The following is a 24,220-nucleotide window of genomic DNA, read 5'->3' on the forward strand; positions in this document are numbered from 1 at the left end:
TCTCCCAAACAACTGAAATTGCATTATGTGCACCAATTTCCAAGTTTGCGGTGATGAATATCTATGATTCCATTTTCTCTTCGGCGAGGAGGCGAGCCCGTGGGGACAGGTGACGGCGCGGGTCTAATGCAGCTTGCACACTCAGTATGTACACACACACAGATGCACACATGCTGCACGTGCCATCTGTGGAGTTTTACGATTCAATAACCTGCCCCCTAAGGCAAACCTTTTACTCTCTAAAACACAAACGCACACGTGCACGATCACAACACGCTTCCCTACTCTGTGGGGAAAATGAGATATTCAGCTCTGAAAGACACGCACACAAAAGAAAGAAGAGGAGGAGGTGCCTCCAAACAGGTCCTGCAGTCACCAGTTCTCAGCAAGAACTGTCTTCAATGTTGGGAGTTGAATAGAAGTCACTGGGAGCAATGACACACACACACACACACACACACACACACACACAAAAGAGTGCTGACATGTTTCTGCACATACGTATTGGACAATGACACAAGGGCACACACATTGTTGGTTATTTACATGTCACATATTAATTATGATTGCTGCACTTCTGTTGAGGAATCTCCCTTGTCAGTCGACTCAAGTTGCTTTTATATCAGAGGGCCGACCTCCATGAGACCCGTGCATACAGAGAGAGACACACACACGCGTACAGATACATCCCACACAACACCCTCCCCCCCCCACACTCACGCTGGCAGGTGTTCTTGTTCTCCTCGAAGCCCGGTTTGCACACACACCTCCCGATGGGCACCAGCCAGCCTCCGTCCGCACTGCAGTACATCTTTGGCGCCTCAAACTCCTCAGAGGCATTCACGCACACACCGTGGACCTCCACCAGCGCCGTGTCTCCGCCCGTTATCGTGTCGGGGAACTGGGCGAGGTTGAGCACCGTGAGGGGACACTTCTTGTAGAAGACCCTGACTGAGACCAGAGCAATGCAGGCGCCGAGGTCCTGGAAGGCCAGGTAGAAACCCTTTTTACTCAGGTTGCTGATGTCGCGCACCTCCGTGTTCAGCTTCATGACGCGGTCTCCAACGTCCACCTGTGGACCAGGAACATTTCACATGTGTGAGTTCCTTTAGCTGGGAGCATTCGACTTCAACCAGAGCATTCTTTTTCAGGTCAAAAGCAAATGTTTGGGTGTAATGCTGCTGCCTGAAAGTCAGGGAATGCAAGGCGGGCATGATTACATCCTCTAACACCTGTCGATTTGGCAATGGGAAACACTTTGATCCATTTGATTTCCATTTTCCTTTTAGTGATGGAAATATTGACTTAATTGTTGGTTTTGTGGATTTTGTAACGCCCTATTTTATATTGTAGATGCAAACACAGTGCATGCAGACCCTGTGTGTGCATGTGTGTGTGTGTGTGTGTGTCCATACCTGTGTAAAACTCTCATCTGCAGCAATTGTATCGATCTTCACGTACTGGCTTTCCTTGATGAACCACAAGTTGGCGTTGTTGGACTCATAGTAGTACATGTTGAACGTCTGCAAGAGAAACACGCATCACCTTCAGACTCTGGGAATGGAACTGAACGGACGAGACATAATAACAGAGACGGATGAAAGTAAATCCATCCGGTTTGAAATTTTAACAAGGCTCCCACAGCTCTGCAGCTATTCTGCTGCTTCTCTTCAAATCTCAGTCCACCTGCCTCGTTGGACAGTCAGCAACTCTGTCTGCAGTCTCATAAAAGTGCAGCTCTGTGCTGTCTCATATTATCTCCACTACATGTAATGAGAGTGGAGAGGGAGCAGAGGGCAGACAAAGTGGAGAGAAATTAATACAAAGGACCAGGCTGATATGACAGAACGGGGGACGGTAAAAAAATATATATCTGAAGTTAAAATATGCGTAGCGCCACAAAAGGAGCCTCTCGAGAGTCGTCTGTTTAATTCGGCAGCTATTCTCTCATGTCATTATTTCCCCTCCTCTTGTCTATGTACCTATTCATCAGCCATCAACGCGAACGTCCATCATGTGTGTTTGTGTTTCGGGAGTATTGGATGGAAAAGACTGAACAAAAATCATCAGCCTCTTTTGCTGCTCAGCGGGGCCGTGTAGTGTAACGTGTGGAATACACATTCATTTGATAGCAAGTTACTATAGTAAAAACTACCATCTTTTGACTGGTTATATATTCTATATATATATATTTTATATGAATGCTGTGATAATATAATTATCCAATATTTCGTGAAGTGTGGGGACACAAATCCTTCCAAAGCACTGAATACATTGTTATTTAATATGTAATTGTGTAACCTAGCCTCAAACAGTAAATGTTCAACCTTGTCGAAGAATAAAAAATAAATTTCTATCTCTCTCTCTCTCTCTCTCTCTCTCTCTCTCTCTCTGTGTGATGCTGCAGTAAAAGGAAGCAGCAAAAGCAAACAATCCAGCATAATTGTATCAGATAAATATGGAGATCAGGCAGATTTCATTGAAAATGCAGAGACATGTTATTGAAGTTCATTTTCTGATTCATTTGATTAGCTATGCACACTAAACAAAGTGTCGATTGCGTGTGCTTTTGGGTGAATGGGTTCCAATTTGTGATTAAAGCGTTTTCATGACAAATCCAATATGTATACATTTGAAAAGTAAAGGTTATAAGAAATACTGTTTACGTAACTCAATTTTGTCCAAAAGGCGAAGAGCACTGGATAGTCAGAGGATATTATGTGTGTGTGTGTGTGTGTGTGTGTGTGTGTGTATGACGGGATGCAGACCTCCTTGCAGGTACCGTGGACCCCGGGCAGGCTGTTGCAGTCCCTCAGGGTGAACTTGATCTCGATGTGGACGCGCTGCGCTCCTTCTCGGCTGATGTGACGCGTTCTCAGCCAGTTGTTCTGGTTGGCGTCCATGACTTTACACACCTGGTAGGTCCTCATCGGGGTGTTCCTCTCATCCATCACACTGATCTCCTCCCACTGAGGATCAGAAAAAGGAGGTTTAGAGGGGGGGGGGGGGTGACCAGAAGCAAAGTGGGTCTACCAGATGAAAGAGAGTGATGTTTATTTTACATGAAAATTCTGATTGGACTTCCACATTAAGCTGATGATTTTTAGCTGGAGGAAATGGGTTGACCAAATAAATAAGGTAGGAAGGAGCTAAGAAAATAGTGAAATACTGAGAGGGATTTGAGGGAAAGTGATTAAATAAAAGAGTAAGAAGTCAAGGAAAGAGTGGAAGTGGGAAAAATGGGTGAGCCAGATGGGAAGAGGGAGGAAGGGAAGGAGAGGAGGTGAGTGCTTGAGGAGTGTTTGAGTTGACGATGAAATCCCCTCAACTAAAACATACATTTAAATCAAAGATGTGATGTTCAGCAGCGCTCGGCCGGCTTGACAACAGCACCACTCAGCTGTGAGATCCTCTTATTTCATCGCCAGTCAAAGGAGATCAAAGGTCAAAGGAGATCTCATTCCAATGATGGGGAACTGGGCCCACGTCCAATGAACTGTGGTTTCCATGCAAGCTGACGCTCAGCCTGCGTGCTGTGTTCATGTCTGGGTGAACATGAGTGATGATCTGTGTCAAGATGACTGAAGGACTGTCTTTGTCCATGCTGCACGTGGGCATAGGGGGAGCATGTTATTAGAAAGTGAATGCGTGATTTAGCGCTTAAGAGGTGGAAGTGTGTGTAGGAGAGAGTGAAGGAGACACACAGAGAGAGCAAGAGGAAGCAAGAGGGAGTAGGTAAGACAGAGCTACTTTGTCCCCCGTCATCTGCTGCCATCTGTTTCCACTTCTGACTAAGGCAGTAATTGAGAACACTTCTCGCATGAGCAGGAAAACATTTCTATCTACACACGCACACACGTAGACAGGCACACACTAACATATATATATATATATATATATATATATATATATATCACACACGAAGATAAAGAAAATGTCTATTCCTAAAGAAAAATTAAAATAAACTAAAGTGGTTTCAGAGTCTCAAGATCTCTGATCCATTCAAGGGGAAGCTAACTGGATTTCCTCTTGTCCCCGCCTCCCCCACACACACCAACTGGATGAGTCCTAGTTTGTGGTGAGGCATAAGAGGACCACCATCTTTGTTCTGAGCTCCTGTCATCGTCTTCAGGCTGAAGCCGTAAGCTCCAGAATGATGAGCACATATAACCGTGCAGTAGTTCAGACGTGTAAACACGGACCCTGATGCATGGCAGGCATGATACACACATGACCTGCGGGGCCAACTACCTGTCATCCCTCACGTGTTTTTACATTTAAATAAAAGTCGAAGGGTAGATGGAATGAGAGGCGAAGAATAAAGAAAGAGAAAACGAGAAACTGGAGTCCAAGCTCAGGTTGGATTCTTGAGGTTAATCTAATGTGACGGCCCAACAACCCGGCAAAAGCTTGACGCATTTCACCTCCGAGTCCTGAGCGCTAAAACAGATCCACATTAGCGGCACACACATTCTCGTAGAGACTCGCACATTCTCTCCAGCTCTCGGGATGCTTTTCATCCCCCACAGCCTCCTCTGTGACGTCTACTGTGTCTGAATAGGAGCCCGAAGAAAACCGTCTCTCTCTTGATTCTGACCCAACAGTCCTTCAACTGCAGGAACACAGAGGGGGAAGAAATGTGTGAAGAAGAAAAAGGAAGAGGAGGGTGAAGATTGTTTAAGCTGCCGTAGTCAGCTGACACAGATGTCGCTGACAGACAGTTTAGAGTTTTTAAGATCGCATATGTAACGGGTGTGTCGCCACGTTATGTGCACACAACAACTGAGCTCGATTCAATTAAAGAACAGAACACAAGATGGAGGGGAAGGAAAGACAGACAGAGAGGAATGAATGTTGGTAATTTACAGGCGCGCCTGGCAGCTAAATAGACCCATCTGTGCAGAACTGAGACCAGTCGGACATCACAGAACGCTCACACACACACACACACACACACACGCTGAGTCCCCAGGGAGTGGTGATTAAAGCGTTTATGGGAATAGTCATTGAGGGATAAAGAGAGCTTTATGATGTCTTTGTTTATTTCTTTGTAGGCAGAGTTTGGAGTGGCTGGATTACTGCCACTTCCTGGTGAGCCACTTATTTCCCTAGTTGGCGAGTCTGTTCATTGTCACATGTGCCTGGTGGAGAGCACAGGTGTGTTTGTGAACATGAAAACAACCTTGCAGCCCCCTTATTGGCTCACGATACAACAACAGCCGCTTTAGAGACAGATCGAGTGAAAACACAACTGGAAAAATGTTTAGTTAGACTGAACAGTTTAAGCTTCTTTCTTACTCTAAACACACACACACAGTGTTGGTTCAGCCTGAACACTAGTTAACATTCAGAATGAAACCCTTAATCACCTTCACCAATCAGCGCAGAGCCCGCTTGATTGCTTTGAAGTGAAGCAGATCAGGGTTTAAGTTCAACCATTCACCAGCTTAACATAATGTCCCTCCTCCTGCAATCATCTGATGGGCACACCTACGAGGACGTAATTGGCCCACAAACTCTGGATCAAGCTCTGGCTTAGTGAGGAGGAGAGGGGAGGGGGAAACAGAGATGGAAGATGAAGAAAGAGGAAGGGGGGGCGAGACAAGGAGCCTCTGAGGGAGTAGAGATTATGGTGGGGGCCCCTCAATTTTCAAACATCATTAAGACGTATCTGTTTTGTGTCCCTCACAAGGAACACCCCTGCCTGGTGACAGAAGTGGATCGCTCCATGCCGTCTCAGGCACATCCGGTCCTGCACGGCTTGGATTAAGTTTGACCTGCAGGGGTCAAGTGTGGTTTGGGACTAATTCAGGCAGACAGTGGTCTCAGATTGGTGGGAATTGCCTCTCGTTGAGACCAATCCCCGGGTTTAAAGTTCAAAGGTCAACTAGATAATCCCCCTGTTATGAAACATAAGATCTTCTCACAGCCCTGGCACCTGTCTTCTCTCAGTCTGTCACTCTCATATCACTCTCTGTCCCTTCTCTTCTCCATTTCTATGATATGAGTTCTTACCTCATTCATTTTAAGAGACATGTGTAATCATGTAAAACAAACAGACGAATCCAGGAGTATCTATACTGCTTTTCATGATGTGTGCCACCAAGTTTAGATTTAACACTGTTTTCTGGGACAGAAAGAGCTACACTTACAGTTGTACGTCATGATGTCTGTCCTAGAAACGCAAGTAGAGGTTCTCTTTGGCAAGACGTATTTAGCTTCACAAAGACCAACTCCATCTTGCAAGAATTATCATGTAATATATTTGTTTTCACCACAGGTTGGGATAGTCTTTAGAACATTAAAGCCACGGCATATTGTAGATGTGTTTTCACAAGCCGCAGTAAGAGCTTGTCATCCTCCGCTCAGTTTCTGCCGGTTTCTGCTGGCAGTATTTAAAACGGTTCTGCTCAGAACAAAGCCTTCGATTTCATTGCAACATTTATACACCAATGGATTTAATTTATACCATGAAACCCCTCAATTCAACACTCAATATAATGGAATATTACGCAGGCACGAGCTCAGACGTTGTGTGTTGGTGTATTTTGTCAGCTGGGCAGAGTCGAGCCAGTACGGCAACACCACTGGGACAACCACCCGCAGAACTACAGCACACCGCAATACTAGACTATACTGGGGAAAATAGGTTGTTTATTTATGATTACAATATGACGGGGGCACCGTGACACAGAATATGTTCATATCTTGTTGCGTTGACCACTAACTCAGCAACAATCCCTGCATGAGGCTCTGCAGAGGACTCAGGGAAATGTTCACGGCTTCCCTCGACCAGGAGAGAGTCAAAGCCAGCAGGCAGAAGTATGTGCAGATGATGATGTCACTTGCCCCCGCTCCAAACGTACTGGCTGACACACAACAGACGGAGCCTTCCAGCTCTTTCAGAGAACACGACTCTGTTTTATGGCAGTCATCGCCAACGGAAGAAAACTTTGTGGAAGCAGACGCAGCCAATCTCGCCTGTTGCAATTGTCTTTGTAATGAGTGGAGTGAAAAAAGAAAAAGGAGGCTCATATTCATCCAGGAGGAGGATAATGTCTTATTCATGTACCACGAGGCAAAGTATGAACAACCATGAAAGCAAAGTGCTTACCAGTTCAAAACAATGTAATAATTCCTTAGTCAGACTAAACTGAAGATAAAGCTTGTGGCTGACCCCAAAGTGAAGACACACTCATTGAAAACACTTTTGTTTTGACAATGATTCAATCGTATGAAGGATGCATTTCTATTTCATTTGAGATAAGAGTTGTGTGGATGCCCATAGAGCCAGTTTCCTCTCACTTTCTGTACACATTCAGGGAGGAGGTGTCAGGTCCCCACCAAGTTGACAGCTCATGAAATAAGATATACAGGATGGAGTTCATTATATATATATTTTAGTTTCCAGCCAACACATTGCTTTAAGGATAAACTAAAAACACATGTGCTTTTCCGGGGGCCATGACGAAGCCACCCAAAGCTGAACCATACTTCCAATAAAAGTAACTTGTGTACACTTGAGGTTTCAGAATTTGATTGAATCTTTTGGCCACAGCTGGGACACATTCAGTTCTTATAAGGACCCTTTGTGGGAAAAAAGAAAAATATACACAAACATCCACAATAGGGGAACACAATCAGTGGATTTCAACAAAGTGAACTTGAAACCCTTGATTGCTTGAGAAAACAACCTTGCACCGCTCCGCTCACTTCAGCCGCCTCTCTGCTGTGCACAAGCATCAAAAGACGCGCGTGGCATCCAACGCTTTAACACACTGATGCTGAATAGTGGCGAGGAAGTGTCTCTCGAGGGTAAATAGAATTAATTCAGCACCATTCAACAGCTCCCGCACTAGAGTGACATACAGAACCCACTCTTATTTCTTTATTCAATGCACTTCGACGTTCTTCCTCTCTACGCTGTCGCACTCTTCCTCCGCTCTCACTTGTCCGTTGTCATTTCTGATGCGCGGTGGCTGCACTCCAGACTCCCTCGTTCCCTATACCTGCAAAAGGCCAGTTACATAAGCCCCTCCCCACAGACGTGTTCACGACGCCTCCTCTTACGTCAGAATATTTACCGCGTCCCTTTACTCCATCCCCCAAAAAAGGCAACCCGTAATAAACGGAGGCTCACAGTGCCGCAGCGTTTTCAGCACAGCAGAAATAATTTCTGAATTCCCCCCGCAGACTCCCGATTTAGCCAGGAGCGCTCTAAAGCCCAGCGCTCTCCAGAACACACACTCCAGCGCTGCTGCTGCTGCTCTGAGGCCTTGCTCCTTGACTGACAAATAACACATGTGAAAACAGAGCCGCTCGTTGGGATCAGACGTTTACTTTTGCTGCCAGCTCCGTCGTGAACAGAGGATGATTTCCAGTGAGGGTGTTTGGTTGCACGTATACTCACCCCCTCATTAGGGTAAGCCTCCCAGCCCAGGTCGGCCAAGGCTGACATGGAGTCCAGCAACGTAACTGCAAGAAAACAGAGAACAAAACATGTGAACACGCACACGCTAAAGACTTTTTTTTATTTCTCAGTCTCCATTTCCTTAAAGCTATGATCATGTTTTCCACGTAGCCGAGATGTTTAATACGAGAGTGCCTTGAGTTCTGGAGCACAGCAGCGATGGAGTCGCAGGGAGTGGGAAACCTATCATTTCAATTTCAAGATTACTGTGGTTGTGCTGCAGCTGTTAAAGTTCAAGGGGACTCAAAGTCAGTGAAACTACATGAGTATACAGAGTATATGCAGGGGTATATTTTAAAGTTACATACACATTTTAGATAGTCAAGTGAAAAGAAAATATGTTTGAGTATCAACCACTCGAATGCTTGTGTTCAAGGAGGAGGAGACTGTGGTTACAATGGATCACATGGAAGGTTGTTATGCCACTTAACCCTCCTGTTACCTTTCGGGTCAATTTGACCCCATTCAATGTTTAATGTCGGTGTTCCTTGGGGTCAATTTGACCCCAGGCTGTTTTTCACTGTCAAACATGTAAGAAATACCAACTTTTTTATATATTTAAAGGGCTATTTAGGTAGTCAACAAACAAACATAAAGTACCTCACACTTAAACTTGGGAAACAATATTAATTCTAAGAATTTTCTGGAGGTTTTAATTGCTGGGGTCAAATTGACCCCGAGGGTAAAATATGCTAGTAAATGTAAAGGTAACAGGAGGGTTAAGACAAGATAAAATGTCTCTCAAATCCCACCTGCAGGCCCAATATCTACTTTGCTGGATATTTGTGTTCTCCATTACAGTCAACTTTTTTATGTTTGATTCAATATTTCAGTTGTTTAAAATATTTAGTCACTGTTGAAAACCACTATGAATTCTTTGAATCCAAACCTCATCACAATCCTTGTTTTCCCTTTAAAGAACATTTTGCCCTACGCATGCAGAACTTTTAAGGTACACGTTTCTAAAATAGCTGCAACCTAAATATAATAGAGATGAATGTAAGTCTAAAAAAGGATTATTAATATAACTTTCATACAAAAAAAATTCTGCGGAAGTATCACTGTGTGATGTGCAACAGTAGCATCGATGTAGATTTGCACATTTTATTTCCTGTGTGTGACCGGAGGAAGGATGCAGGCAGGTGAGGAGGGAAAGGGAAGAGGGTGGCAGGTTGACCAGCGTGAGGCATAATGAAAACCTGCTCAGATACAGGAGCAAGCTTCTCCACCTGTGTGTGTGCGAGTGTGTGTATGTGCATGTGTGTGTGTGTGTGCTTGCTTGTCGTGGCTTGGCTCGGTCAGGTCCTAATCAGGCCTTCAACACTGCTGACCATCAATATTTAATCAGTATCCATCTGCAGAGACTGCTGCTTTTCTCTTCTCTCTCTCCCACACACTGTAGGTTTTCAGCTTATCGTGCCTCCATCAGAATCTCTGAACCTACGCTTTCAATCCACAGATCCGAGATCAGACGCGGGAGTAGCTGACCCGACGCAATTTCAACTGGCGGCATCACTTTAAAGCAACACACTTTCATATTCCCTCCTCATTTTAATAGGTAGCGACCTTTAAAAACTATTTACAGGTAAAAAAAAGAAAAGAGTTTGCCTGCCTGAGTGCAAATGAGACAAATCACTTAATTGACGAGGATTGCCTGTTTACAAGCCCCTCTGTGTCTTTATACTGCCTGTAGTTAAAATAAAGGGACTGTAAAATTGGTCCAACCTCTTTTTTCCCCCTCTCTTTTCCCCTCTTCCTCTCATCATGCTGTGCATCAGCCCTGACTCAATCCCAGCCGTTCTCCTCAGCTCAGCACAGCCTGGCAGCAGGGAGGCTCGTCATGCTGAGTTAGTGAGTGCACACGTGCGTATGTATGCGGCGTCTACGTGAGAAACCAGCGACGGAGAAAACAGTGCACACAGTCCAATGAAGCAGAGAGAGAGAGAGGATGCACAGCAGAGCCCAGGTGAGAGAGAGAGAGGGAGGGAGATGATAGATTAAATGAGAGGGAGAGACAAGAACAGTGGAGGAGAGGTACTGAGCAGCGAAAGGTCAGAAGCTGCCTGCAGCCATGTGTGTATTCAGGACGACTGCTGCCTCACGGCCATGTGAGTGGCGCACGTAAATTAGACATAGTTGGTATAATGATATGGGATGTTAGGGCTCACTGGAGAGGCACACACACACTCAGGCATGAACGCTACCCATCAACAGGGTTCGTGGAATTTAGAAATATTGTTATAACAATGTTGTTCTGTCACTCGCCGACTGCTTTACCTTCATGCGTTTCACAGGCGTTCTGACAAAGAGCAATATATATATATATATATATATTCATGTATTAAAGCTTTGCTTCACTCAAATTACAAAAACACATTGTTTCACTTCCCAAATGTATATTTTTAATGTCTTCCCATTTAAATCCAGTATCAGTGTTAATTATCTCCACATTGTATATTGTATATATTTAAATTGTTCTGTGGAATAATCTGTTGAATAAACATGTGAATATTCAACTCTTATTGTCACTTTATTCACTCCAAACTGCGAATTGAAAGAAGTTCAAATCGTTCTCATCCTCTGTTTGAAGCTATAGCTACGAAAATAAATAAGTAGAACCTAATTTATTTTGATAAGTGAGCTCGTTTTCGATGCTTTCCAAAGCGCTCTGGCAGGTCATTGAGTAATTGCGTACATCTTAAAGTTTCAAGCTCTCACCTCTACAGCTCAATCACTAACTAACTAACATGTTTGTTTATTCTCTAACCAATAGAAATGTAAATGTGGTTATACTGTTGGTTACATATCTTCTGACTCGACTTATCTCCTCTTGACATTTTATAGAATGGAGAGAGAGCAGATCATTCACCAACATGTTACTTTATTCTTTGAGCTGCAACTTGACAACAATGTGAACACAAGTCCATCACTGTTGTTTTAGAGGCCGACGTCTCTGAGACATTTCTAAAAAACTAGGAACATTAAATCACAACGATCGGCAGCTAGAAAGGCAAACTTCTAGAGGTAAGCAAGAAAAATTATATCTCATCCTGCAGGATACTTTTTCCTTCATGCAAAAACGTGAAGTCTGGTGTGTGAAACCCACACACACATAAACCTCCACAACACCTTTTCTCTTCTCCTCACACCTGTCAATACCACTTGTCACTTGTAATCAATGACTGGTTTCATCAATTATGTATTTGCTAAAGCTTCCTGTCGTCTGCTGACACCGCCCTGTGTGCACACACAGTACGTGTGTGCGTGTGCCTGTGTGTGTTTGTGTTTCAAAGATGAGAAAACATAGAATTTATGAAAATGTGTTGTTTTCTTCCACAAACAAAAATAAAACCACACCCCTTATCGATCTTTCCATCCATCTCTAAATGCTCCCACTCTGTCTCCCTCTCTCGCTTCTCTTTCTCCAGGGAACTGGCTAAATTGTTTGTGAGTGTGTGTGTGTTTGTGTGTGTGTGTGTGTGTGTGTGTGTGTATGTTTGTCAGGTCACATGAATATGGATCCGTGAATGTATGCCCTGTGATGAAAGGTTGGAAAATATTAGTGTGTGTGTGTGTGTGTGTGTGTGTGTGTGTGTGTGTGTGTGTGTGTGTGTGTGTGTGAGAAATCTAAGCCTGTGGCTAGCTTCGGCACCGAATAAAACCACCAAGCTCATCAGTCAGTCACTCAGACCAGGCTCATGTTCGATCTAATGACCAGCCCCCCCCCCCCCCCTCTCTCTCTCACACACACACACACACACACACACACACACACACACACACACACACACACACACACACACACACACACACACACACACACACACACACACACACACACACACACACACACACACACACACACACACACACACACACAACATCTAGGTTGAAGAGCTGTTAGACATGACATACCCAGTGTGGAGCAACTTCCAAATATGCGCTTTCACTGACATGATGAAAACCAACATCTATCTACCATCACATCTTTACCAGCCTTTACACCTGAAAATACCACCCAAACTAATTTACTCAGGAACACACACACACATACACATAGACACACACCTAATATTTTCCAAGCTTTTATCACGGGGGCATAAACGGATCCATACTCATGCACATGTGACCTGATTACTGTGAGAGTTTTCGATTACACCAAACTGTGAGGTTTAGATTCTGGGATTGGAGGAGGAGGAGGAGGAGGAGGAGGAGGAGGAGGAGGATCTCTTTCTCTTGGTATCTTCATCTCCTTCTGCGTCTGTCTATTTTTTTCTCATTCCTGTTTCCTCCCTCTGGGGTCTCTCTCCCACTCTGTCTGTCTCTGTCTTTTTTTTCTTGCTTCTTCTCTGTTGGTTTATGTCTCTCTGCCACTCTCTCTCTCTCTCTGGTCGGTATCCACCGCTTCAGAAGCTGTGATCCACCTGCCAAGAATCAAACGGCGCTGCCAACAGCCAGACTGGTGCACAAAGAGACGTTGCAGGATGTTGCAAACACACACACACACACGCACCCCCCCCCCCCCCCCCTCCACACACACCTTGTGCCACAAAGAGAGACTGCTCAATAAGATCACCACAGGCTCCATGTAGAGGACAATATGTGACTACATAATGAGCTCATAAGACCTTTTCAGCTCAGAACAGAACATATTACATTGGTAAACGTGAGATATAATAAAGGGGGGGGGGGGGCTTGCTGACACAACATTCAACATGCTGATAAGCCTCATTGTTTTTCGTTCATCAGCTCAAAGCAATTTCACCCAGGTTTCATGTCCCCACACATGCCAAAGTCCTGCTGCAGGAAAAATGCTGACAGCAGCAGTCTACTGTAATCAAGATGCTCGTGTGGCAGAAAAGCTTCCGGTAATAGAAAGAGAGGAAAACGGAGAGAAATCACAAATATGATGCTGCTCATTACTTTTCAGTACCACATAATCTATACATGCAGCTGGAGCACAGAGGGTCTCTGGCCTTTTTGTTTTTGTTTTATCTGATTCAATATTTGTATCATTTGTAATCTATTTGTACCTTTCTTCCTGTGATTAAAAAAACACCAGTCAGTTCATGTATTCAGAATCTGCTTCCTACACAGTCCGTGAGACATAAAACAAAAACTAAACTAGTTAAACGTATACTACTTAAACAGAAAGTGTGCAGTGTGCATCATTAAATAATGCATACACATGTCTAATATTTCTTTAATTACGAAATAAATTGTTTCATATTTTGGGATATACAGGTATTTATTTTTTTAAATCTCTTCTTTAAATTTTTTTTTTTTTTTTAACTAGAAAACTAAAAAACAAATACCATTCAAGTACACAAGAACGAACACACAAACACATGCAGCCACTATCTCAGTATTAGTGCCACCACACACACAACCAGACCGTCCCCTGCTTCCACTCCATCGAGAGTGCAGTTCAACGATTGAGTGTGTTGTCAGGGCAACAAACGGAGAGCAGGATGAAGGAGTGGGAAGAGGTGAGATCTGAACTTTAGGAACAAACTGGCGTGGTAACAAGGCTCCTACTCCTGCTGTCTTTTCATCCGTCCTCTCTCCACTCATCCACAAACCACAAGAGGCTCTCAATCTGTCATTTCTCTTCCAGTGACATTTACTCCATTCATTTGTTAAATGTCTTTTCTCTATGACCCATAGTCATGTGTGGCAGAAGCATTGAATACATACGTGACCTGTCAGGTGAACTATCTGTCACCTCGCATGTATGTTACAGGAAAAAGCAAGTTCATGGTCAGTTTTTTTGTTAAAAAAAATATAAAGGGCAAATACTTATTATGGGTCATTTCAACATCCTCTTTGTTTTTATTTTTATAGTAACAGTAAAATATATTCTTTAAATCTAATGCCAACAAATGCGTTGAAGAAAACAACTGGATGTGGCAGAATGTTCTTCAATTAAATAAAGATAAAACAGAAGTGATTGTTTTTGGTCCCAAGGACGAACGATTGAAAGTCAGCGCTCAGCTTCAATCGCTGATGCTTAAAACCACAAACCACACCAGAAATCTAGGTGTAATTATGGATTAAGACCTTAATCTGAACAGCCATATCAAGACAATCACAAAATACTATCACCTGAAGAATATATCAAGGATTAGCATAATGGTTACAGGTACTCAAACCCAAAAGCACAACTCGGAAACAGGAATGCCAGAGGAGGATCTTTACTTGTCAATTCAGGCAGGGTCAAAACCGGATTGTCCGTCCAATAGGGCAACAAATCCAAAAGGGGGCAGGCAAAATTCTTTAGTCGGGTAAACAGGCAAAGAGGGCAGATCAGAATGAATATTTTGAATATACTGGAGAGCTTGGCAAGAACACACAAAACAATCTGGCAGAGGACAAGTGGAAGTGAGGGAGCTGAATAGTGTGGGAATAATGAGGTGATGGGCTGCAGGTGAGAAGGGCGTGAGGACCAGGTGAAGAGAATGAGAGACAATCAGGTGAGGATGACAGGATCTGGAAGGACAGGAGAGTTCATTAAGCAGCCAGGCAGGATGAAAATGACTATTAAGGTGGAGAAGTCGTGACAATTAGAGGACTTATGTCTCAACAGGATTTGGAGAAACTAGTCCATGTGTGCGTTTATCTTCAGTAGACTTGACTACTGTAACGGTGTGTTCACAGGCCTCTGTAAAAATTCAGTCAGAAAGCTGCAGGATAGTGGATCACATCTCATCACATTGCATTACCTCCTGTCCAACCAAGAATGGACTTTAATATCCTGCTGCTGGTTTATAAAGCACTGAATGGTTTGTGGCCTGAATTCATTTGTGATCTGCTGCGACCTTCTGAACCGTGCTGAGACCCTCAGAGACCCTCAGAGACCCTCGGACCCTCAGCTCCTTAAAGCCAGATTGAAGACTTTTCTGTTCGCTGTTGCCTTTAATTGAACAACATTCATAGATATCACTGCAACTTGTATTATATGTCTTGCTTTTTAACTGTTTTAAATGTTTTCTTTATTGTTTTACAATCTTGTTTTCTTTTGCATTATGTTTTGATGCTATACAAATAAATACGTTTGTTGTGTACATCACGTTTGTGTTCCATCAAGTCACCAGAAAGGCAACATGTTGCCTTTCTGTGACTTGATGGAAGCAGGAGGATGTTCCACTTCAGTTGGCAATGGCCATGGTGGCCACACTGTACACTGAAGAAGATGATGCAGTGTAAAGTGCACTGGATCATCTTCAAAGTGCAAACACCATAATCACAACTGGTTTTGACAGCCCTGTTCGTAAAGGGTCATTTGTATCGAATACAGTTTGTGCTTGTGTATTAAAGGTCTGCGCTGATGAACATATGCCATGTATGAAACATTTGGATGTGTTACTCTTTCAGCCATCCTCTTACACCCTGAAGCTTTATCTGAACTCATTTTACTGAGTATCCTGCACAGTTACAGTTTTCTCACACGCATGCATCAAGGTGCAGTTTCAATGTGAGAGATTTTACGGCAGAACCGTATTCACACACTCGGTTTCCCAACTCTATAATGTGACGTTTGTGTGCGTGGGATGTGTTTTCCCTAAAGCAGACATATTACAATCTGCGATATTTTTCATTTCATTTTTTAATTAGAGTTTCGGGAAGGCTGAGATGGGATCTTCAATGATTTAAAAGGGAAAATGTTCTTCTTCTTTTGAGTGTGATAGCTGTCTGCAAACTGAATGTGTCTATGAATAATTAAATGTATTTAAATTAAATTCTAATCCTAATTCTTATTTGATTCAATTAAATTACCCCTGCTTTCTAGCTACCCATTCTGTTCCTGCAAATGTAATGTTGATCCTCCACACTTCAACAAACACAAATTCAAACTTGGTTGGACTGAACGGTACAGATAATTAAATAGTGGCCGATAGCTTTACAAATGAGAGACAGACAGGAGCAGATCAGTGAAGGTAAAAGCTGAGTCTGTGAAACACACCAATACAATTCAAATAGCATTACATGCATGGCTAAGTAGTAGTTGAGTGTCTGAATCATGAGTTGATAGAAATGGGATCAACGCATAATCAAAATGATAATGATAATCATTTACCCTTGACACATTGGTAAGAGAGTTTACATTTATAAAATCAAATCACCTTACTCAAATCTAAATGTCCAAACAAGTAAAGACTGAAGACAAATTCCTTTATATATTTCTAGATGTGCAATACTCTGTTAAACTGATGCACAGAGGAAGCATATTCAGATTAACCGTAACCTAGCAAAACTTTTTCAGGAAAATAAACAAGAATGGTCACAATACATCACTCACCGGACGCCATAACTATGATTTCCCTCAATAAACCAGCAAAAAAATCTATTACAAATAGCCCAAGTTCAGTCAAGACAAGGAGAAAATAAATGTGATGTTCAAGGCAGCTGCTTTAGTGGAGTGATTTCTAAAAGGCATGCACATGGTTTATTGAAAACCTTCTCCAAAGCCTTGAAACCCTGGCAACCCAAAAGGCAGATGGTGTGCAAAGCTGAAAATGTTCATGAAAATATTTGTGTATGTGATGAATTGTACCTCGTTGAGCTTGCATTTTTGGACCTCCCTACTCTGCTATTTCATATACTCTGGCTGCACCAGCAGAACCCAAGAGATGCTATTCTGACAGACTATGACAGGAGCACTGTCCTAGATTGTTGCTTGAAGAGGCTCTGGAGTGTGTGTGTGTGTGTGTGTGTGTGCCTGTGTGTGTGTGTGTGATGGTTGAATGCTTACAGTGTTGAACTGTGACACCCAGTCAGATCAAGACACTTGTTTTTTAATAAGCTTCTTCTACCAGTATGCCACCAACTCATCAAGGCCAAAGAGCAACCAACACATCCACACACGGCTATGATGATGCACACACAAACACACACAAACACACACAAACAAACTAGAGACTTTGAGAAACCACAGACACATACAACTCTGCACATGCACTCCCATCATTCATTTAAAGAACTGGGTTAAAATATCTTGTGAGGAGTGAAAAGTCAATGAGTGGAGATAAATAAAGCTTTTTTTTATTAATAAGACACAGGGCAGCTATAATCTTATCCCTCTTCAAGAGTGTGTGCTTCTCTTTTTGGACTTCTTCTTAATGCTTTTTGTGCTCCGTTAGTTCTTATGGCATCCCGGTGGGACAAGAGCACCCACTCACTCACACTCACACACACACACACACACACACACACGTACACACACACACACACACACAAGCAGCTGTCACACAGTGGTTGGTCACAGGAGGGTAAATTGGCCTAGAATCTCCGGGGTGAGCCACAGCAGTGAAGACAGTTAGGAAACCTCATGTCAGATAAATGTGTGCTTAGACAGGTCGCTTCTGTTAGCACACACCCATGTGACATACACACACGTTTACAGCGGTGGTCTGTCTGCCCTGCTGCCTCCGTCAAAACCAACATTAAACCAATTTGCACTGTTGCGGACACCATCAAGTCGTAAACAGAGACACAGCACGCATAACTAGCAAAACCCTGGAGCCCAAAAGATAGGGGTCGGAGGGAGGGGGGGAGGGGGGTTGTACAGCAGGGATATTCACGAGGGGCTTATGTCACCAAAACAGCCCAAACCAACAGAGAAGCGTGTGTTAGCTTGACCCTGTATGCTGCTGCTCAGTCTGCTGTTGAACTCGTGGCTCCACACATCACCCATCCATCGATAGCATGCAGTGAGACACATGTCCAGAATACACAAGACAACAAATCAACAAACGGGAAAACAAGCAGCTTTTATAACTTGCAGGAAGGCATCCGAGGAGCTCCAAACACAAAATCATTTGCTTTGGAGGAAAACTTGACAAAGGTTGTTTTAAGTGGCCAATGCTGCTGTTGTTTGTTCAGCCACTACGGGGACCGGGCCTCAGCTGTACTTCTATTGGACCGGTTTCCAGCTTCCACTAATTCAATATGTCCAATGATTTTCACATTTATGATCTTTTCAGTACAGTCAATAAGAATCTGTATGAATATTATTTATTATATTATATTATCTGGCAGTTCAGCTCCAGCTTCCACGTTCTCAGTTATGTTGCTCTCGTAAAACCTTCACAGTTAATCAGCAGAGACGAGGTCGGAGCGCTGGTCAGCAAACATACGATATATACGGCTGACCCAAATCCTCCGCCGTTAGTTTTGTTATGCTAGATAAATCCTCCTTTCATAGCCGCGGCACGAGCCGAGAGCAAACAACGAGAGAGAGAGACAGGGAACGAGAGGGAGAGGTACGGAAACAACCAAATTCAATTTAGACAAATTAAAGGTCAGGACAAAGGGGGCAGGGATGGGGGGGAGAGTTGGTTTGTGTGTGTGTGTGTGTGTGTTTGTTCGAGTGGCGAATACAAAGTGACCTACAGTTAAGGGCTTGTTCGGAGGGGGAGGGGGTCAGTGGACGTAAACCCAAACTTCCCCACAGCCATCAGGCATCACGTCCTCCGACATTATTGAATTCAACTAAAATCCTTCAGGCCGACATGACGTACACACACATACTCACTGGTAGCAACGGAAATGTGTTAAACATTTGTGGCATCTTATGGAAATGTAAACTAAATGAAATGCACACTAACAATGACAATATAGAGGATCAGTTCACTCCGGAAAGCAACATGAAGGTAACAAACATAATTTAAATATATATATATACAATTTATCTTTACTTATAGGACATTTAGCGTAGCTTTTGTTTGCATTTGTTCACATCATAAAAATGTAAAACTAAACATGTGCATATACATGAATACATATAGTCCAGATGGTTTTCCATATTTTTTTAATAATGTCTGATCAGCTTGGCTGACACATTAAGTTTGATTCTTCCAGATGTTGTGGTAATGTGGAAGGTATTTCACATTAACAGACTTATTTCAGACTTTAAAGGATCACTTTGACATTTGGAGAAATGATTGAGATATTACTCTTACAAAAATAGTCACATGCATTTTATGGTTAGCTTAGCATAAAAGCTGGAAGCAGAGGAAACGGCTAGCCTAAACATAAACTGTGCTAGTTAGTGAGCTTAAGAGGTTCTGGTAGACAGATCTGGACCCCTGCACAGAGCCTGCAGCTGTTTCTCCCTGCTTCCAATGCTAAGCTAAACAGATTCATAGCGAGTGGAAGCAATCTTCTGGTCAAGAAAGTGAAAATGTGAAATTTCAAACAATTACTCGGGCAAATGGACTTTCAAGTGTTAACTGTTTATCCTCCGAAACACCGAAACAGAACGATTTGAGTTGTTGGGGCTGAATACATAAGCATAGATAACAACCACTGACTGCCATGATTAAATACAACAAGAAAGGCTCTGTGGGTGCTCCATGGAACACGTAGACATGGAGGCTTTCATGAGAACCACCTCTCTTTCTTTGCTCTTGTTTTCTTATCACTTTTGTTTTGTCTCACAGCTTCTCTCCTGTGGATTTGTCTTTAATTCATGATTTCAGTGTTTTTCTCTCTCTCTCTTTCTCTTTTAACACACACACACACACACACACACACAATGCAACCACAAGGTGAAGCCCTCACAGCAGAATCCTTTTCTGTCACTGAGCTGTATTTATAACCCAGTCTATCAGCCAGCCCGGGGACACATGACACTATTCTCTGGACCAAGACCACCAAACTGCCCCCAAGCCATACATTATAATAGTGTGTGTGTGTGTGTGTGTGTGCACATACATGAGCACATCCATCCAGTATGGCCCTGTGTTAAGCAGATATATAGGCTCCACCTCATTAAAGAACACATACAGGGGTTGTACACTACTGGAGGTCAGAGAGAGGAGAGAGAGAGAGACCAAGTAGTGTCGAAGAAGACAAAAGGGGGAAACAAGCAAGGAGTGAGAAATGGAGGCCATGAAGATATTAAGAAAGCGGTGGGAGAGGTGGATGGTAGGGGAGGAGGTAGATGATAAAAACAGGAGGGTGCTCGCGCTTCCTGTCCGTCTCTGCTGAGATCTATATCCTCTTCTTTCCAAGGTCATGATTGTTACACAGGAGCATAACAGTTTCTCGGACTTGCACACACTAACACACACACACACACACACACACTCAAGTGAGGTACGGCTCTGCCGATAACTACAAGCAACCATTATAGATTAAAGCAATTAAACCAGAGGGGACCTTTGACCCAACATATACCACCGTCAGGATCTTGTGTGAATGGTGTGTGTGTAGAGGAGGGCATGCTCTACATATGCTTGCTTCTGCACTAACTGCTCACCCTCATGTTAACCTTACAAAGCAATACACCCCCCCCCCCTCCCCCTGCACCCTGAGGCCAATCCAATAAAAAGCTTCAAGTGTAATGTAGTTCCAAGACCAATTACAGATTACAGTAAACCTTATGACCGTAACATACACCAACGGTTTTTACCATGTTTTGTTGTTTCCTCTCCCTTTCTGTCGACTCTTGATTATTAATTCAATTACACATCCATTTGCACAGATTCTTCACTCAGACTTTGGAGTTAAATCATGTATCTACCTGTGCTTTTAGTCTGCTTTAATCAACATGCAGTTGCAGTGGAAGAAAGCACAGGGCTCCCAGTCATGCTGCTGCGTTTTCCAGAATTAAGGAGGTATATATTTAGAGAGGGAGTGAAGACACAGAAATAGAAAAAGTCTGCTCCTTTCCCCCTCCCAGGAATCTGGGAGGAGTGGGTACAATGTAACAATAAAAGGAGATTTCCACCTTGTTGGAAGGAGAGTATAAAGTCGGGATGAAAAATGAACCATGGGAAACCTGTGAGCATCCTCCTCCCTGCTGTTACATCAGTATGCCCTCAGGATTCAGACAGAGGGTGTGCTGGGCTCCCTCTGCTGGTGCACCAAGACTCACGCACTCCTCTTCCTCCTAATACGGTTGATAACAAAGACCTTCAGAGGATGCTCTTCATCGAAACAACTTATGACTGAACTCTTTACCACTATACGCCTCTCATATCCCACCGGTCTGCAGCAGTTTCAAAATATTCGATTACAACTAAAATATCATGTAAATGTCAACAATTGTGGAGCAGAGCAATAGCTCTGGTAATAAACTACGCTTATTGACAGCGTAACACTACTCTCATGCTAACACTATCAGCTCTATCAAAGTGACGGTGTTCATAATTGAGCCTTGAGAGCTCTATCTCTCCTTTAAAGACAGCCTCGCTTTCTACTCCACAGACTCAGAGGGAGGATTTCCTGGAATAACACGACTACCCAGATACGTGGGTGGGGAATATGCACATTTATAGACAAACACAAGGTACACACACTGGCACAAAGAAGAGCAATCCCTCAGCTAAGTCTGCAGTCACAGCAGGAAAACTGGCAGGCCCGAAAAGGTAAACGCAGGGCAGAGAGAGGTTTACAGAAAGGGCTTCATTGGATTACTTTCCCATCGGGGTACATGCACACACACAAGTCAGGCAATAGGCTTATAGCTGCCAATTAGGCCAATAGTCTGACACAGCAGGGCAGAGGAATAACCAGAGAAGGAAAGTCTAAGTGAATCACACACACACACCTGGACTCCCTGATATTATTTGAAAAGTGTATTAGCGATAAAAAAAACTCTGACCTATCAGTCACCTCAGACATTCTAAAGTTGGACATGACTCACACACACACACACACATACACTCACACACACACATACACACTCATGCCATACAGAGACACACAGATGCCCCTGGCCGTTTATCTAAATCAACAGGAGTTTCCTTTGGCTCCCAGTTGGTTTCATCACTCATGCTCATTTCAATGAATATTTCAACAGTGTGTTAGTGTCTCCTTCACAGGCATTGTCTCCCTCTGTTAAAACACTCCTCCACTCTCTCTCTCTCTCCCTCTCTCTCACTCTCTCTCTCTCCCTCTCTCTCTCTCTGTCTCTCTGTCCATCCTCCAGAGCCTTTGTTCTGTTTGAACTCCATGGGGCTGTGACATACATTGAGCAACTCGTACGTACAAACACTTTACACCATTAAGTCAGCCAGACAGAGGCCGTCAGTGTGGACACGCGTTCAAGGTGAAACATTTGAGTGTGTGTGTGTGTGTGTGTGTGTGTGTGTGTGTGTATGTGTGTCTGTGTGTGTGTGAGTGAGAGAGATATATATATTAAGTAAAAAAAGACAGATACATGTCAATGAAGGCCAATCATGCAGCTCATAGCAGCTTCAGAACAGAACTGACTGCTTTGGGCAATTACAGAATGAAATGAATCACACTGCAGTGACAACCACGCCACAGCTGTATCATCTCAGTCAGACTGTCTGACAGCGAGACAGCAAAAAAACACCACCACACACTTCCATCACACTTCCATGTATAGTTCAGAGAACCCACTCTCGGTTTCATGAAGCAGTTATTGTGAGGATAACTTGTGCGCGCGGCTCTGCCCTTTTCTCCATTTAGTGCAACTTGGCATAAACGCACCAGCTCGCATGTGTCAGCCCACCGAGCAGCAGGAGTAGTTAGTGAGTCAATGCGTTGGCTCATTTCAGGCCGAGCATCGATGTTAATACAATAACTGAGCAGCAGCGTGCGACAATGTAATGTAATTGCTGCTGCTCTCCGGCAGAGAAAAACACTCATCAGTGCTTTATAATAAAACATATATATCTATAATTGGCAGCCATGCCAACTATTTTTTTTTAACAAAATCTTTATAAGTTAGATTACTTTAATGGAAAACATATCGTTGCAGAGATAAATAAAATGTGAAGGAGCTTCCTCGGTGTCAGAAAGTGAAACGTCAACGTCAGCCCTCGCTATCTTCATGGCAGGGTTGCCTGTTTCATACATTTAATTTCGGGAAAAGAAGGAAAAGACGTGACGAACAGTCCCCGCCTCTCTCGGTCCCTTTCTCCGCTTTTCTGTAAGCATGATTCATAACCGAGCCGAGCACTTAACGGGAGTCTCCGCCGCTCCGTCCCCGGCAAGTGGAACCGCGGGATGGGGCTCCCCATCCGCCGACACAGCGCACAGCCAAAGTCACCTCGCTCACTCCAGTTACGGTTCAGCCAACAATCCCGCCAAGGACACCCACCTTCATTCTCCGGGTAATTCCGTAAGGCTCGGCACGGCGACAGCGCGTGAAAAAGAAGAAGCAGGGAGGACAGGAGGGGAAGGGAAGGATAGATCCACAGAACGCGTGGTGGTGCCATTTTTCAGGCTGCGCTGCGCCCTCGCTGCATCCCTGTTGGCCGTGTCGAGTCGGTGAGCGCAGCCCTGCGATTGAGGAGAGAGAGAGAAAGAGAGAGAGGGAGAGAGAGAGAGAGAAAAGGGGGGAGGAGGAGACGCTGGGAGGGTCCACAGCCAGCCAAGTCCTGTCAATCAGCCGCTGGCTCTGGGGTGGTATGGGGGCCTTTAGAGATTCCTCACACTTGCTGCACTGTATATTTTTTAAAAAATTAAAAGGAAAGAAAAAAAATATCAATATGAATGAGTGATTATCCCGATGTTGAGTTTTGACTTGATATATATGTCTTTTCTTTCCTTTTTTTCTCTCTGCCACAGTCTCGTTGAAAGCAGTCGCTCAACACTGTGCTCCAAACGTACATGTCACAACAAAACCTTTATGGGGTTGAAATAAAAAATAAAAATTGCAAATACATTATATAATGATACCATTATATAAAGTATATAAAGTATTTTGTATTCATTGTTTTGCCGGTTGTATTAAATGGTCAACTCATTTGGGATCAAACAGTGAAAGCTAGA

The 24,220-nt window shown here is 43.6% G+C and overlaps 1 protein-coding gene across 1 annotated transcript in view; it reads right to left on the bottom strand.

The window, feature by feature from the left end:
* LOC130197724 (ephrin type-A receptor 3-like) overlaps positions 1-23,622 on the bottom strand; it is a 78,171-nt gene extending 54,549 nt beyond the window's left edge. Inside the window, 5 exon segments of the mRNA XM_056420569.1 lie at positions 721-1,072; positions 1,416-1,523; positions 2,769-2,969; positions 8,411-8,475; positions 23,547-23,622. Of these exon segments, the coding sequence (XP_056276544.1) occupies positions 721-1,072; positions 1,416-1,523; positions 2,769-2,969; positions 8,411-8,458 (709 nt within the window). The 5' untranslated portion in view covers positions 8,459-8,475; positions 23,547-23,622.
* Positions 23,623-24,220: the final 598 nt, after the last annotated feature.

Source organism: Pseudoliparis swirei, chromosome 8, assembly GCF_029220125.1.
Source record: "Pseudoliparis swirei isolate HS2019 ecotype Mariana Trench chromosome 8, NWPU_hadal_v1, whole genome shotgun sequence".
Taxonomy (NCBI): domain Eukaryota; kingdom Metazoa; phylum Chordata; class Actinopteri; order Perciformes; family Liparidae; genus Pseudoliparis; species Pseudoliparis swirei.